General features: G+C 40.5%; 1 protein-coding gene across 2 annotated transcripts in view; it reads right to left on the bottom strand.

The window, feature by feature from the left end:
* eya2 (EYA transcriptional coactivator and phosphatase 2) overlaps positions 1 to 12,091 on the bottom strand; it is a 28,958-nt gene that overhangs the window by 10,607 nt on the left and 6,260 nt on the right. The window contains exons 2-9 of one of the 2 annotated variants that reach the window (XM_078248991.1): positions 8,227 to 8,305; positions 7,681 to 7,746; positions 6,856 to 6,982; positions 6,211 to 6,327; positions 1,521 to 1,597; positions 1,143 to 1,326; positions 564 to 700; positions 319 to 402 (exon numbers count right to left, since the gene is read on the bottom strand). In XM_078248991.1, the coding sequence (XP_078105117.1) occupies positions 319 to 402; positions 564 to 700; positions 1,143 to 1,326; positions 1,521 to 1,597; positions 6,211 to 6,327; positions 6,856 to 6,958 (702 nt within the window). In that variant the 5' untranslated portion in view covers positions 6,959 to 6,982; positions 7,681 to 7,746; positions 8,227 to 8,305. The remainder of the gene's footprint in view (positions 1 to 318; positions 403 to 563; positions 701 to 1,142; positions 1,327 to 1,520; positions 1,598 to 6,210; positions 6,328 to 6,855; positions 6,983 to 7,680; positions 7,747 to 8,226; positions 8,306 to 12,091) is intronic. The other variant, XM_078248990.1, reaches the window with a different exon arrangement.

The following is a 12,091-nucleotide window of genomic DNA, read 5'->3' as shown; positions in this document are numbered from 1 at the left end:
AACTAAACAGCCCGGTGCATTATGAAAAGAAACAAGAGGGCAGAAAGGCAAAACAGCCAGCGTGTGAAAATGCTCAGAGATGAGACCCAAAGGTCGTGGACTCGGCTCAGGCAGCCAAACCTTTGACTGTTAGTCAAATAAGCACTTGATCATTGAGACAAAGGGTGATTTGACTCAAGCAAGATTATTTTGTTGTTTCAAAAGGCTTTGTGCCAAACTGTGCCTACCAAACGTACGATTAACTGTTGTCAAAGTGTGATGAGCTACAGCACGTACTTCTTACAGTAAATGACAGAGGGAGGGGTCGTATCACCGTACCTTGCCAAATCGTGAGGAGAAGGTTCCCGTGAGGAGCGAATGGAAAATGATGATGGTTTCATCCAGGTCCCAGATAAACACACGCTGCAGTGAAATAACAGATATGTAATGTTAACCTCATGAAAGTCGATGTATGTGTGTGTGTGTGTGTGTGTGTGTGTGTGTGTGTGTGTGTGAGACAGAGAAAGATAAATATTGTAGAGAAATACTGATAATTTTACAACACTGTGTGAGTCTGTGTTTACCTCTATATCAGAGTCCAGAGGTGGAGTGGGGTCACTGACTCTTTTCCTCCCTCTCAACTTCCCATCTGACCCCCTCCGTGCTGGGACTGCCTCCTCTTTACCTGGTGTGGGGGGGCTGGGCGGCGGGTGGTACTCTCCTAGAACACACACACACACACACACATAAAACAAAGTTGCTCATCAGTCTCTATAAAACAAAGATTCAGACTTTGATTTCTTAACTCAAGAGCATGTTGAAGGGGAACTGTGTCAATGTGGGGAACAAGTCACTGTGAATGCCAAAGATTGTATTAGGTTGCATCATGGGAAGTGTAGGATCCAGGGTTTTTGGAACCATACCAAGGACTAAATGTCAATATCTCAGACTCTCACTAGAATGCCCATTTTTTATCTTATACATCACAATGATAAAACAACGGCACATAGTTTATGTATACATATATATATATATATATATATATATATAAAACGCCATAGGTAGGCAGTGAACATCCATTAATAGGTGCATTTAAAAAAAATAAAAACAAAAACTTAAACATCATAAAGATCCAAACAAAAAGGTGGTTTGTCACTACATACCTGTGTGTGGCTCTGGGCTGTGATTGGGCAACATTACAGGGTGTTCTGGATGCTGATAGGCTGACGGAGCTGTGATGGCAGGGGGGCTGATGTTGCTACTAGTTAGGTAGGGGCTGTTGTAGTGATGTGAGTTATAATATGGAGGGTACTGACTCTGACTGTAGCTTGAGTATGCTGAAAACTCCTGTCAAAACATAAACAATGACTTTAATTAGTCAGTGTCATTTAACATTCCCAAATGAGGTGTCCTATATTTAGACATATTTAGTCAACAATATGATTGCTATAATTTAAGATATATATATTTCTGTAACATATTGTGGAAACCTTTCAGATGTCTAGGAGCTAGAAAATTCTTGTTGAAGTGACATTACTCACTTGTTGGGTAGAGTTGAATGGGGTTGAATTTGAGATTGCATGGGTGCCTTGAAAAATTCCAGATGAAATACCACCACCTGAGAAATAATGCAAAGACAAAGGTCAACTTTCAGGGAATAATTCATCATGCAGGACTGGTGAGAGATTCAACTGCGTTACATCTTGTATTGATGGATCAACCTCAGATATAATTTCACAACATCGAATCTGATCTGTGATCGGTGCGGAGTAGGTAATATGCAGTAAACTCTGACTCCTTCCTCAGTGACAGCTCAGTGCTACAGGAGCTGGGAGTAAAATGTATGTATGTTTGACAAAACAATACAGGTGGGAAAGTCTGCCGATGCTGCTCTGGGAATCTTTTCAGTCTAATCAAGCCAAGGCAGGAATGTCTTCCTCCAAGCAATTTCCCCCACAGTGACGCTGCCTCACCCTGTATCTTCCATGTCTGTTGTCCAAGTCTGTCCATGCTGTTTGTTTGTCTGAATAATTATTTGACTTGTAATCTTATCACTTCCACCTCCACCATTTTTAATTTCCATTCCATTCCTTCTGTTTGTCAGTTAGCTGGATATTGCAAAAGTTTATGAATGGTACAGTGGGAGAGGAACATCATTGAACAGATACAGTGCTTACTGACCGTTTGGTGAAAATTAAACAAGACTACTAACAGCTCTAAGAAGCTGTACTTAAGCTCAGCGGCACAAGATGCTGATGGTTAGCAGGTATAATGTTATAATGTACTTATGTTAGTTATTTGGTCACTAACATAAGTAATGGACAAATGTAAGCTCTGACTTGATTAAAGGTGAAGAGATCACCAGTTATTACAATTCATCATGAATGAGGGGAACATGAATGTCTGAACCAAATTTCATGGCAATACGTCCAACAGTTATATTTCATATTGGTGGAGCTAGACGTAAATTAATCCTCCAGGAACCATGAATGTCTGAATATAATTTTGTGCCAATCCATCAAGTAGACGTTGGGATATTTCACTAGATAAGTGAAAACTTTGAGCAGCACCTGTGGGTGTGGGTATTTCTCCGGGTGTTCCTTCCACAGTATAAAGTCATGCAGGTTGGGTTAATAGGCGGCTCTAAATTGGCAGCCTATGCGCCTATTATAATACATTATCTTGACAGTTGCTTGTGCAGATTATTGTGTGCATTGCAATTAGAGTATCTGTATTAAAAAAGAAAACAGGTTAATTATCCTTTGCAAATATTTGTTTCCAACCGTACTGTTTATTGAATGGGTGGCTTTTGTTATAGTATGTACAGCAGGAAGTTACAGTTGATATTATGTAATGTACTTGGAGTAGGCGATGTTTTAAAAGTTGATATTCTGTCTGTGAAGGATCTACCCTGTTTTGTTTTGACTGCTTGTTTGATCTGTACAACAAGTTGCCCTTTGTGGATAATATAGATTTACTCTCCTCTTTTCACCTGAACCGTCCTGAAATATTATTCAATCCCTCAAGTCTACCTTCCATCATCGACTACTGCTACCTCTAGCTTCCCATTTCTTCTTCTAAACTCTGCATTGCATAAAAAAAACAGAAGAATGACTCAATGGAAGAAACACACTGAAACCTCCCCGGACAACAATCATCAAAGTGACTAAAGGAAAAATACAGGAGGTCTTTTGAGTAAACACAGAAGGGCTCCCATAGTTCCCATTTGGTTTCAGTTGTACGCACAGTGTACAGTACGTGTTTCAGTGGCTTTTTGTGGTGTGTGTGTGTGTGTGTGTGTGTGTGTGTGTGTGTGTGTGTGCACGCTAGTGTATTGTGTACATTATAATAGATGACATGGAAACATTCTGAAACCCTACCAACATTTGGTGGTTGTGGCAGTTTATTACTGTTTGAAGTTTGCAGTTAATGATTTATGCACAAAAATATTCAAACAAATTTATTTTGTTTGGGAACAGTGTCTTTCAAACTCAAACTACACTCTGTTAAAAAAACTAAACTGTTTGTTGGTTCAACAGCAGTGCTTCAATAGAGCACAGTCATTGAGGGCTCAACAGTTTGTAGGTTTCATCATAAGTCTGTTTTCATGAATATTTACATTCCCAGATAATGTCTGACATCTGAATATTCTCTTAAAAAGGAAGTATTATGGAAAACAAGAGTTATTTGTGAAGGACTGAAAAACAGAGAGAAGAGACACATAGGTTACGATTATGTACTATTACTTGTTCTCAACTCATCTCCATGACAACTAAGCAAACTTCAGGTTAGCAATACTAATAGTACAACTTGAGTCTCATTTTTGTAACTTTGGCCCTCATTTCTATCGGGAGACCTAAGACCTAGCAACATTAAGACCTGACAGCACTACAATTAAGACTGACAGGGCAAACACAAAAAGTGGTCAGATGAACAGTTTTGGCTATCTAAAGTTTAGATAGCTAAAACTGTTATTTGGAGGTAAAACCGCAAGTGAGCACACTCTGAATGTTGGTTATAATTCCACACAGGGAAAAGGTGTGAGCGCACAGATACAGCAAGAATGGCAGATCAAAGTTGGATCACAAAGTCGATTTGTGAACTGTGATGAATGATTACAATTGGTCCTATATCAAGTTCATTTTCATGTTCATACTTGTATTTTGGGTTTCTACTAGAACATGTTTACATGCTTTAATATTAAAGAAACACATTGTTTTCCTAATGCTGGAAATCTGTCTGAATGTACCTGTATTCACTCTCTGTCTGAAACGCTTCATTTTAGTGCCAGTCTATTTAAGCCCCCCTCCTGAAAAAGCCCAGTCTGCTCTGATTGGTCAGTGTTTCCGGGTCTTCTGCATCTGCACTCTTGGCGCTCCTGCACCATCACTGCAGCCGGGGAATGATTGTACCGGCACTGTAACAACACTTTCTACTTTCTATCTATCTATATATATATATATATATATATATATATATATATATATATATATATATATATATTAGGGCTGTCAAAATAATGCGTTAATTTCGAATTAATTAATCTGAGAAAAAATAACGTGTTAAAAAAAATAACGCAGATTAATCCATTCCATATTGACGTTTGACCCGGAGCTATTCTAGCCACCATTGGACTGTAAAATGAAGGAGGGAGATGTGAATGTTCTGCCTGGATTATTAATTGGAACATTTACTTGTAAAAATCTTCTTCCTGCCAACCCTGGCTACCGAAATCTGGTGCCACCAATATGTCTGCGCTTCTCTCTGATGCTCTGAAACACAAACACTGCTGCACATGACGCTAGTTAACACTATACTCGACAGCAGCTAACGTTAGCCTACCGCTAGCTAGTAGCTGGATTAAACACGGTTAAAATGCTGACAGCTAACGCTAAACGGTGTAAAGTTTGACTGTGTTTTACAGGATTCAACACTGGGATGTAACAATCTGCACCTGCCGTCGGAGAAACAACAAAGACGGTGCGTTCAATGAAACTGGTAAACTACAGCCTCGTGGTGCATTTGAAGTTATTGTAAATGTCCTTTTCCCATCTGATGGTTCAACAGCAATTTACTACTTAAATTAGTTATTGTTATACATTATTATTAAATCAATTCATTTTGACCATATGGCCTTAGCAATAAACAAGCCGTTCTGATTGACAGCCCTAATATATAGTATAGTATATGTATAGTATTCAGACATCACAACCGTACGGAAGTCCTGACGGCTCATTTAAAGGCACCTTTTCTGACTATGGGCTGGGTGCATTTCTCTGTGGATTGAGCGTTTTGATACCTTCACAGTATTCATATAGCAGAAACCTGCTCTATAATCACAAAACTTTTTACAATATGGGACCTTTAAAAGCTAAAATAACTGAGCTGGGATATACACTATGTAGCATCAAACCCATCTGTTTACCGTTTTCTAATGTTTTGGTCTCTCCTTTGTCTCATCTATACAGTGGAAACATGGTCATCCCCCAATGTGCAACATTAAACCTACTCACCCCTCTGTATAATACACCTTAACCTCTCCCCTCTCACACACAAGGTCAATTTCACGCTGCTTTCAAAGCCATAAAGTCGCACTGAGCGAATCATGCTTTGGGCGCCGGACGACTGAGGAATGTGTACAGCACAGATACACACACGCAGTCAAAAAAACACACACACACACACACACACACACACACACACACACACACACACACACACACACACACACACAGCCGCACAGCTGCGTGGGCAGAGAGCTGCACACACGTCATTTGAGTTAGTTTTTGTTTTTTGGCAAAGACCCTCTGCCCATCTCTTGTTCTCTTATTATGTTATTCTTGTTTTTTTTTCTTTCTTTCTTCCATCCTCTCTGTCAATATGTTTTTTCATTGTCTCTCTCTCTCTCTTTAACAGACACAAGCGCATGCATGCTGTGTTGTTGGTCTGAGTGGAGAAAGGGGGCCTGACCTCGAGAAAAGAGGAGGAGTGGGGAGACTTTTGACGCCAGGAGTCCAGACCGCAGCTAATGGAGAACAGGTGTGGCAGAGAGAAGGAGAGGAAAAGGGAGAAAGAGGAGAGTAGAAGAGAGGTGAAGAGAAAAGGAGTAAGAGAGTTGAGGAAGCACAAGGATGGAAGCTTCTTCCAGGAAGGTTGAAATCAAATGGTGTATATAAGGTTTGTGTGTAAAAGCGTTTCTATACATCCAGCACATACAGTGTTCAGACTAACCATGTGTATGCGAGTAGCTGTAGAGACTCTGACTGGGAGGAGTGCTGCTGAAGTTTGAGTAGCCCAGTAATCCCGTCTGTCCTGGAGAGTGACTCAGGCCGTCTTCTGTTTTAATGTCTAAGTATGGAGAGATGCCATCAAGGGAGCATGAAAAGACTAGCCAACATGCAGAGTTATAGCAATTCATACAAAAGAGACATACTTAGATTGTGTGCAATGTGATTAACTAATGTTAACTTAAGTCTGTGTTTCCACACAGCCAATACCACTGTAAAGAGCACACATAATAATCTATAACAATATATCTCTGTAACACAACATGCTCATTACAAAACTGTCTTGTGGGGAACACACAACTCGTAGTATCCCGCTTTTTTGTTCCATTGTGTTGTAATGTTACTGAATTAGTTTCCAGTTAAATGTTAATGTTGTCCAGTGTGCTGTATTGTCATTGTGTCTTGTTGCTTCCACATTAAAAAGAAAGAAAGTGAGCCCTTTAGAGAAATAGACAGAGCTACAATAACTTGCAGAATCTGATGTAAATGCTCAAATATTTAGCTTTAACTTTATACTTCTTGGTTGCTTTTGAGATGATTATCAAAATAATGCATTGATTTATATAACTGTATGTTTGTTTGTACTCACTGTAAGATGGCATGCTGTAGCCCTGCGTGTGGTGAGTGTAAGGTGTGTATGGCCCTGCAGGCTGGAGGGCTGGGCTGTACTGAGTCTGTCCATACGCAGCCATGACACCTCTCCCCGTCAGCTGATCCTTAAGAAGGAAGAAATAATGAGGAAACTTTTGATGACAAGTTCTCTTTCTCTTTATCTGTTACAACTGAGTTTAAGGATGAACATACTAAACATGCAAAACAACACTTTCATATACAGACAAAAGGAATTAATGCCACAAACTCTGCAGGGATGCATAAAATCTCAATTTGTGACTTCTAGCACAAAACAATTACAAAAACTAAAGGACAAGAAACCCTTACAGTTCTTGGTCAAATAAACTTCAGTGAGTTAATACATAACATCACAACACATTCTCACTCCCATCGCATAAAATACGGACTCTTGGTCAGGTCCCTTTGGCGTTCTTATTGACGCTAAAAGTCTCCTTTAGCGTCAATAATATCGTGGGTGGGCTTATAAAAGGTACGTTTCCGTGACACGCGGGACAAGAACGGGACAGTTGGGTCCTGGTCTCTGGGCTGAAAGTACTGTGTTGTTTGACCCATCCACCACCACAACCATCCTCCCACACGCTGAAGGGGGCTTTTTGCGTCGTATGTGACGCTGACAGCCACTGCCCAAGCGTCCGTATTTTACGAGTTCAGAGTGAGAATGGGTTGAATTATATTTATATTATTATAAATTATAAACACAAATATATACATTGCAATGCATGGCAAAGAAGTAATGCAGTTCCACTTTCAATTTCAGTGACAAATGTCATAAAAAACTCACCTGCAGTAGGTACGATGTGTTTGAAATCGATGATAAGAAGCCCTGTGAGTGAGGCAAGAACGGGCACTGTCAGAAAATTAACAGTGAAACCAGTTAGGAAATAAACAATGAGATTTAAATAAGATAAAACTTTAATCCAATGGAGTTGTAATTAAGTGATTGTCGTGACATTTAATCAGCATCATAATAGTTTCAATTCCAGAGAAATTGTGTAATACAGGAGACCCCCCAACTCCAACAAAAATGTGACAGGATTTCACAAAAAGGCATGGTTGTCAAAAATTAAGTTTTGTATAATTCAATCACATTTTGATTACCACAAAAAAGGGCTACAAATATTCCACTGCATTTATCAACAGTCTTTGAATTTGGCAGCATAGCCATAAAAATCCGGGTATCATTGGTTGCCCTCACAAAAACAAACAACAGGCGTTTATTTTAAGGGTAGATAATCTTTGTTGACTCCAAAGGCAGACTGAATGATTGCAGTAACTCCAGCGAGCAGCCACTTTTCATCTAAAGCACTTTGTAGTTTTGCCCTCTCACCTGGCTCTGTAGAGAGAGCTTTATTCTCTTTAGCCCGTCACACTGCTGTTAGTCAGGTCCTCTCGAGCTGTCAACTCTCCTGCAGATACAATAGCAAACGCACACCATCAGGACACAGGTATGCAGGTGACTGACACATGGCGACGTGCCTCGGGCCCTGTTGCAGCAGGATGAGCAGGACATAGTTCAAGAGGTGAATAGTTTTAAGGATAGACAGAAAGAAAGAGAAACAAGATGAATGTGGTATTGATGTGAAGAGTGTGGTCATTAGAGACTCGGACTAGGGAAAATGTTAGAAAAATGCTCCACTAATGCTGAGTCACTCTGCTGTTTGGCACCAGTGCCATGCACTTGTGCGTAGCTGCTTAGAGGAAATAAACGACTAATAATATCAGTTTAGCAGAATTTCTCGTGAAGTGATATGTTGTCAGAGCTTTGACAAGATGAGACAGGAGAGATTTTGCAATACAATTTCTACTGAGGTTGCTATCTCTTTTACTATATTTCTCTGGTTGTATTAGGTCCTCATTATCAGAAGTATGGAAGGATAAAAGAGTGAGAGAGAAAAGGGTAAAAAGAAGAGAGGGAAGGGGAGGTCCCGGCTCAGTACGCTGGAGGCCAAAAGGTCAATGCCACATGAATTAGTCTGAGCAGGAAGCTGAATGAGGTCAGTGTGTTTGACAGCAAATCCTACAGCGGACTCACACAAGCTACCAGTCAATCTGAAGTGAGATGTATTGTAGGTGACTGAAGTTGTACTGGGAAACTTTAACCAAAAGTATGTGAACACTATCCAATATTATGCAACAATATTTCAGACAACAGTCTGCTTTGAGGAAGGCCATCATCTGTTTCAACTTGCAAAAAAAAGAATCAACAATGGTTTGGTATGGAATAATAATAATATTAATAATAATAATAATGGAGTTTAGTATGGAATAATTTGACTGGCCCGGCACAGAGCAATGATCTATCCAACATTTTTATTTCTATGGCTGAATGAGGGCACATCACAGTAGCCAGCTTCCAAAATCATGTGGAAAGCCTTCCCAGAAGAGTGAAGTCTGGTATAGCAAATGGTTTTGGAATGAAACGCCTATAAATCACGTGTAATGTTCCAGTGAGTGTCCACATATTTTGTCCACATATGTTTGGTCATAGTGTCATATAGTAACCTGCTTTTGGTTCAGCAACATTACAAATACTTGTGTCTATGTGTGCTATATGACAACCCACAACATGCTATTTTATTTATTTAATTTCTCTCTCCCTCTATATTTCTGTTTCTGTCTCTGTCTTTGCCTCAGGGCCATTCTAATCTGGCAAAGCTGCAGCTAACTGCCTGACCTCTGACCCCGCTGACAGCACAAGGACAGAGACAGATGATAGTGGTGAATTATAGGGCAGCACGCTTTTACAGCAGCAGAGGCGATGAAGGCGAGTGAAAAAAGCACAAGCTGTCTGACAAAAGTGACAGAAAGTGGGACAATCTGCTCAGTCAACAGAAGCTTCACTGGCCTCACAAAACCTGAAAAGACTTACAGTATCTTTTGTGTTGTCCTTATGTCATTAACAAGAATGTTTTTTGAAAGAATAGCAAAGAAAACACATCTCATGTTGTGTAAGCTCCAGCTGATGGAGCCGCCCTCCCAGCCTTAAAAAAACCCCAAGACATCTCACAATGTTTTTGGATTAAATAAATGTACTTCAACCATGAAGGAGCCAAAAAGACTCTACAGCCAACAATCCCCCTGCACATCTGTATTAATGACCGTAAAATAAACAGACAGTAAATGTGACACTAAGGAGGTGATTTACTGTTTGTCATGTCAATAAAAAACAAGATAAAAATTGGAGATATTTCTAATTTGTTCTAAATGAAAGAACTCTTATTCATCATTTTTTTTAGCTTCAACTCAATTTGAAATCTGTACTTTTAATCTAAACCATGTGTTCATGTTTATGGTTTTCCTATTATTTTCCACTTGAAATGACCCTTGAGACCTTGCAGCCATCAGAGATCCTGATCTGACCTTTATCACAAGCAGAGTGTGAAGCTTGAGAGAGTAAAACTGATCCCGCAGCACAGAGGGAAAATAAGGAAAGTGCTGTTGTGCGTAGCATTTCCTAGTACTTTCCAGGGATCAGAAGTGACAGCGACGCCTGTTCAGAGTCCTCTTGACTTCAGCTGCATCCCTGCAACAGTCCAGTCTGTACACGCGTGCACGTACACACAAACACAAAAACTGTGTGTGATAGGGAAGGCACTTCCTGGTTCAGGGTGAGGCCTGGGAGGAGGGCGCACAAGGCCATGGGAACTGCAGGACACCGGAGGGAAGATGAGCGGAGCTCAGCAGAGATGTGGAGAGCCGAGGGCTGAAACTAAAGCTAAAACAAACCCAGCAGGGCCACAGGGGGCCACAGGGCCAACAGGCCAGTCCCACCAGCTTCACCTGGGTCCTGAGGTTCTGTTAGACCACTGCTTCTTTCACGGATATCAAATTCTCTCGCCTTTGTGCTGATGGATTACATCACAGGATGGTGTATTGTGCTTTTATTTGAAATGTCATTTGATACAGTTAAAGGACTACGCTGAGTTTATGCAGATTTACCTGTTGTTTAACTAAACTGTTGAGAGAGGAAAAATGACAGACACGAAACTGATCCATATGGGCCAACTAGATCAGTCCATCTGAAGGAAAAAGTGTTTCTCGCTGTTCCAAACGGCCACACACAAAGGAAGGGTGACAAGCCGGTCGTCATAAAGATGGACAGGACGCAATAATCATTCAAATGGGGATGAATTCATATTTAAAATGTAGGAATCTATCCCAGCCATTTAATAAAAATCACTAACAACATGTAACATAAAAGGTTAGGTCTAACCTAGTCTCGCTTTGTCAGACCATCTACACGCTGCGGAGCGGAGGAGGGTCTGGCTAGTCCACATAGCATTCTAGGATAGGAGAAAAATGTGCTCAGTGCACAGTTCGCTGAATTTCCTATGCAGGGTGTGTGCTGTTTCTCATATTTACATTAGTCAACAGTTATTTGAACATTTTGACAGGTGTCTGATCTGTGTCTGGCCAAACGTGTTTACAGTGTCAATATGGGTGCTGTGTCAGTGTCTGTCTTGATACGACACGTGAGAGTGGTCATGCACTGCGGTGACCCTCCGATGGTTTGACCTTTTTATTGAAACGTTGTGGTTCTCAAGACGAAGGTGACTTGCTGGTCTGTAATTGTGCCATATGGGACCCCACCTGGAGCCCTCAATTTGGACAGTCTGCCATAGTGCCTGAGGCCAAGTTGGGGGTTGACTCACTGCTGCACACAACCCCTCTCTCTCAGCCGCTGATAAAAGACATAGAACAAGGGGCCAGTATTTGAGTTTGTGTGGCACTCAGGGGCTCGGTAGTGTAAATCTGTGCCATCTGCCAGCTACTGCCCTCTTTAAACCACCTTTGGCACACAGCAGTACAATTAGTTTTAGCATTATACTTAAATCTTTAAACTACATCTATATTCAGAAGGTAAAAACAAAGCCAACACCTCTTAAGTTAAATGAAAAGTAGATGATTTATTTAAGCAGGTTAGAATGCCGACAGTTGTTTCACCTGACAGTTTCTTTAAAATCTCTAAGAACTTGTGATAAAAACAGAGAACCAGCCCTTTCAGACCCTGCAAAAGCCTCATAAACCCGATAATCCTTCAATAAACCTTGTACAGACTGTATACTTGCCAAATCACATGCACAAAGCATATTTACATACTTATAAACAAACACATACTGAACACACAAAAAGCCACTTGCTGTTAGAACTCTGACACTTTTTCATCTCCTTTTATCTATTATTCTACGTAT

This window comes from Sander vitreus, chromosome 4 (genome assembly GCF_031162955.1).
Source record: "Sander vitreus isolate 19-12246 chromosome 4, sanVit1, whole genome shotgun sequence".
Taxonomy (NCBI): Eukaryota; Metazoa; Chordata; class Actinopteri; order Perciformes; family Percidae; genus Sander; species Sander vitreus.
This window is presented reverse-complemented; position numbering and strand designations above follow the sequence as displayed.